The sequence below is a fragment of the Scatophagus argus genome, chromosome 2, assembly GCF_020382885.2.
Source record: "Scatophagus argus isolate fScaArg1 chromosome 2, fScaArg1.pri, whole genome shotgun sequence".
NCBI classification, from domain to species: Eukaryota; Metazoa; Chordata; class Actinopteri; family Scatophagidae; genus Scatophagus; species Scatophagus argus.
In genome coordinates this window covers 12,220,168-12,225,182 of record NC_058494.1, presented here as the reverse complement: position 1 = coordinate 12,225,182, position 5,015 = coordinate 12,220,168, and the positions used below count along the sequence as shown (strand labels likewise).

General features: G+C 42.0%; 1 protein-coding gene across 4 annotated transcripts in view; it reads right to left on the bottom strand.

Annotated features, from left to right (window-relative positions):
• Window positions 1–5,015, bottom strand: part of LOC124069895 (myosin-10) — a 56,230-nt gene that overhangs the window by 2,777 nt on the left and 48,438 nt on the right. For all 4 annotated transcript variants that reach the window (XM_046409398.1, XM_046409411.1, XM_046409406.1 and 1 more), the window contains 10 exons: window positions 4,735–4,947; window positions 4,184–4,396; window positions 3,843–4,004; window positions 3,047–3,175; window positions 2,695–2,783; window positions 2,401–2,524; window positions 2,076–2,165; window positions 1,422–1,540; window positions 1,059–1,167; window positions 779–951 (listed from right to left, as the gene is read on the bottom strand). In XM_046409398.1, the coding sequence (XP_046265354.1) occupies window positions 779–951; window positions 1,059–1,167; window positions 1,422–1,540; window positions 2,076–2,165; window positions 2,401–2,524; window positions 2,695–2,783; window positions 3,047–3,175; window positions 3,843–4,004; window positions 4,184–4,396; window positions 4,735–4,947 (1,421 nt within the window). The remainder of the gene's footprint in view (window positions 1–778; window positions 952–1,058; window positions 1,168–1,421; window positions 1,541–2,075; window positions 2,166–2,400; window positions 2,525–2,694; window positions 2,784–3,046; window positions 3,176–3,842; window positions 4,005–4,183; window positions 4,397–4,734; window positions 4,948–5,015) is intronic.

The following is a 5,015-nucleotide window of genomic DNA, read 5'->3' as shown; positions in this document are numbered from 1 at the left end:
CTGTCAGAACGAAGCGGTGAAAACCTTAATCCTCTGCTGCTTAAAAAACATGTCTAACCTTTTGAGAAATTCATTAATTTGCTTCCTTTCTCACTAAACCACACTTAATGGCTGTATGTAGGAAGGTTGATTAGCTTAACTTTGCCTAAAAAAATGGGAACACAGGAAACAACTTGTCTGACCTAAGTTGATCAAAAAATGTCTGTGGCTCCTTTAGTGCTTACTAACTGGTTTCTTGTTTGTTTAATCTGTTCGCACTCAGCAAACTAAATAAAAACAGTTGCAGCATGTAACTCCCTGTGAAACCACAACTCGTTTTTACTGCTTGTGTACAAATTAAATTAGATGTCTTGTAATAAACAACAGACATCTTGGTACACACATTTTTAAACTATGGACAAAGTCAGGCTAGTTGTTCCCAATTTTAATGCTACGCTAAGTGCTTCCTGTATCTAACACCACATTAACCATACAGATATGAATGCTATCGTCTCTGCTTACAGCAAGAAATCAAATAAGCATATTTCTCAAAACGTTGAACATTATTTAACCAGCAGGCTGAGCCTTACAACTTCTAAATTAGAAAAATATCAATTAAGATAACTTCTAACATGTCAGAACTGTACTACTGGATTCCACAGCTGCTGCTATAGCTGGATACCTTGGAGCAATACACACTATTGTATGGTTGTGTCATTAAGAAATGACACAATCATCCACAAGTAGTTAATTTATTCTGTAATTTAATGTTAGGTTTATTTATTTATGTTACTTTTACCTGAGGCGGTTCTTGAGGGAGTTGACCTCCCGAGTGAGACCCTCGCTGGCCTCAGTGGCGTCGTCCAGCTCCCTCTGCAGCTTCCTGCGGGAAGCATTGGCCCTGGTGGCTTCCTCCTCCGCCTCCTCCAGCTGACGCTTCAGCTGCTTCATACGAGAGTTCGCTTTCTCCATCTGACAGGAGGACAGACGGAGTCAGTGAGGGGTAGTGGGCGGCTGACTGAAAAAAACATCCTGAGTAAAAATGAATCTGTGTCCCTTTGCTTCCTGTGAGTCAGTACCTGCTCCTTGTACTGGTCAGCGTGACGACGCTCATCCTCCACCTGCATCATCACCTCCTTTAGTTTCTTCTCTGTACGACGGACGATTTTGTTGGCTGATGCTCTCTCCCTGGATGTTTTAGAAAGAAACAGTTTATTACCAGCAGAGCTTACTGTTTTCCAACTTTATGCACCTAAAAAAGGTGTTAATCTTTCACACAGGATTCTCACTAGCACCATCTGCCACCATGTATTAAAAACAAATGTCAATAAACCTTCCCAATAAACCACTGTATCCTAATGATGTTTTCTCGCCTGTGTGAGAATATCTAAGGATGCAAAATGTGCTCTGTGACATTTTTTGTGAACAGGTGAGTCACTTACTTTGCTTCCTGCTCCAGCTGCTCCTCCAGCTGCAGGATCTTGGCCTCCAGGGCAGTGATGGTCGCCTTAAACTTTGACTTGACAGTCCCTTCCAGCTCTGCTAGCTTGGCTTTCAAATCCTGCATTCATAATATGCAACTGTTAGAAACCATTAAATATGCATGCATTAAATATAAGATACATACTTTTCATTGAACGTAATCCCTACATGTTAAAGTGCCTCACAGCCGGTGAAAATGGTGAACAACAGAGATGACACAGTAAGCCGTAGCAAATTAAGTTGGTAAAAAACAAACATGTTGTTAACATATTCAACTGAACGTCTCCACCAGACTGTTTTTAGGTGATGTAGTTGCTTACAATGCAACTCACAAATCTGCGTCCCTCATAAAAATTGAGAAATGAATTCATGTGTCATGTTGAACAGAAAGCAATGACAACTTAAAACAAGTACTGACAAACAGAGGTGTGAAGACAAAGCTCACTGGTGCAGAAAGATGTCCTGATTTGGAATTTTATCACTTTCATGTAGCTGAGGTGTTTTTAATAGCTGATAGAGCTTTGAATATTTGAATAGCTTTGATCAGTTTCCTGTATGTATTTTAGCACATATTTCTCTTCATATGGAAATTTATTTAACGAACTACACGAGACCTTGTTCTGTCGCTCCATCTGCTGCCGAGCGTTCTCACTCTTCTGGGCAGTGCTGCGCTCTGCGGCCAACTCAGCGTTCAGGCTGTCGACCTGAGAAAGCGAGATGAAGGCGAGACAGGGGCAGGATGAACTCCAGTGTGAGCTGATGCACTCAATACACTTCTGGTTTGAGAATTTTTAAACTGTCAGTTAGCACACATGTGTTGGTGTGTTCACTGTTATCTCTTTTGTGCAACATTAATGGAAGCAATCAATCAACCAGCCAAGTTTATGACAATGGTTACGATAATGTACACCACTATTATCTAATGTGTAGTCAGTTTACCTGCATGTTGGTCTTCTTGAAGCGGTCGTTGAGCAGCTCCATGTTGCCCTGCTCCTCCTCCAGCTCCTCCTCCAGCTGAGCAATGCGAGCCTCCAGCCTCCTCTTCTCTTCCAGCAGTGATGATCTGAAGGACACATTTTTGACTTTAGTCTACTGATTTACACTTATTATTTAAACTAAGTCTCAAAAGAAACAAAAAAGGAAAAAAAAAAGTTTGAGTGACAAAATGACCAAACATCCCAAACATGTTAGTCAAATATTAAATCAAATCAGTACAAACAAAGTGACACTGACTTTCCAGAAGCGCTGTTGGAGATCTCATCGGCCAGCTCGTCCCTCTCTTGCTCAGCATGTCGACGAGCCCTCTCTGATGCTGCATGGTCCTAAACAAACCACACACACAAAAAACACACATATTAGGATCAGAATGGAGAAGATCTTGTGTGAGCTTTACTCCAATTCTTGGACATCAAATACTGTAATGAAGTATGACTTGAGTCTGATTCAAAAAAAAAAGTTGACAAAAAGTTGATTCTTTCCATACGTCTGGCACTTTGCTTATCATGAATAAAAGCACATATTAACATACAATTAGCTCAATATGTCTAACTCAAAGAAATGTTCAATGTAAAATCAATAATTTGACCTCCTGCAGCTGTAGAATTTCAGCTTCTAGGCTCTTGAGTTTCTTCTCGTTCTCCTTGGACTGGGTGAAGATCTCGTCCCTGGAGGCTCTGGCCTCCTCCAGCTCTCTCTGATAGTCCTTCATCTGAGCCTATAGGGCAGAAACAACGTGGACCAAGTCAAAAGGTGACGCAGTGGAGGAGTGACCGCTCGGACGCGAAGTGCAGGCGCATTCCAGTGTAAAACAACACGAGGTTATTGTAGTTTGGCCCAGCTTATTTGGTTAGCAGCTACTGACACAAACCTCATGGAGACGTTTAGGGCACTTCAAACCTCTTAGCACAGAATCATAATTCAGTCAAATCTGAGCACAGAGACAAAACACACATTTTCAAATTTATTCATTAATTCATCTTCTTTGGTGCCAATTTGATAAACTGCAAATAAATAAAAACTGAAAAAATGGGGCTAATGTCATTGCCCACAGCTAATTCACTGACTCCACAGCAAATTAAACTTCCTGTTTACATCCCCAAGGCATCATGGAAGGCGTATCATTATCACCTATATAGTGCAACAAAGAATAATAATGCACCGATATTTTTTGTCCTGCACCATGAATATTTTGAGAGTACTGAGGGTCACAATCTAACACCAATTGCTCCAGGAAAACTGACACTGTCCTGTCTTGCAAACCTGTAAACATTTGAAATGAAAAGCAGTTTGGTCTGAGCCAGGACCCAGTGTCAGACAAAGTTTTCTCGTGTTTCTAAGCCGTGTGTGCGTGTGTGTGTGCGCGCGCGCAAGTGTGAATGTACCTGCAGTTTTCGGAGCTGTTTAATAGCCTCTTCTCTGCCTTTATTAGCAGCTTCGATCTGTCCCTCCAGCTCATTCAGGTCCATCTCCAGCTTCTTCTTAGCGGCAACAGACAGGGTTCTCTGTTTCCTCTCGTCCTCCAACTCTGCCTCCATCTCACGCACCTTTAAGAGTAAAACACACATTTCAGGTCAAGCCAAAATGTAATTTTTTTTTCTATAATGAAACAAAAAAATATATATATATATCCTGTACATATTGGATAAGCAGTGTAGAGGAACTTCTTCATCTCAAAACATAAGGAGTCAGCTGATGGTGGTCATCATCCATGAGAACCGTGTACCTGTTTGACAAGTGCCCTCTTCTTCTCCTCTCCCTGTTCATCTCTGGCCTGCAGATCTCGGTCAAACTGGGCCTTCATGGCCTGCATGTTGACCTCCAGACGCAGTTTGGCATCCTCTGTAGCCTGCAGCTCATCCTCCAGCTCCTCCAGCTGTGTTCTCATCTCCTCCACCTGTTGCTCCAGCGTTCGCTTGGACTTCTCCAGTTCATGTACCTGTATGTAGCATCAGGGAGAGACCACAATGTCAGCAAAACAGGCTGATAAAACTCATCAGACAAGAATGAAGATTTCTGAGATCTGAGTGTGTTGTTTACCTAACTGACCTTTTTTGTTTTTGTATTTTTTTACTTCACTCTGATACAGTCTTATCTAGTAAATGTATAGTGAATGCAAAGCCAGAGCTGGAAGCAACAATTTAATTTCACCTGTAAATGGAATCCAAATACATTTACTCTAGTGCTAATCTACATATATGTGTGTGTCAAAAAGGATTTTTATCTCCTGATCCATAAAGATTAAAAGCTTTGACCAAGAGGTCAGAGGTCACTCACATTCTTCCCCACATCATCCTTGGAGCTCATCAGGTCTTCCATTTCAGCACGGAGTTGCTTGTTAAACCTCTCCAGTTCCTCTTTAGCCTCCAAGGCCTCCTCCAGCGCTCTGGCCATAGACAGAGCCTTGGTCTCCTTCTCTCTGGCCTCAGCCTCCGCACGGTCACGCTCCTCAGCATAACGGGCCGAGATGGTTTTCTCCTCAGCCAGCAACTAGTGCGGAAAATAAGCAACAATCTTCAATAGGCTGACACATATCTGAAGCTATCATGTCTGAAACA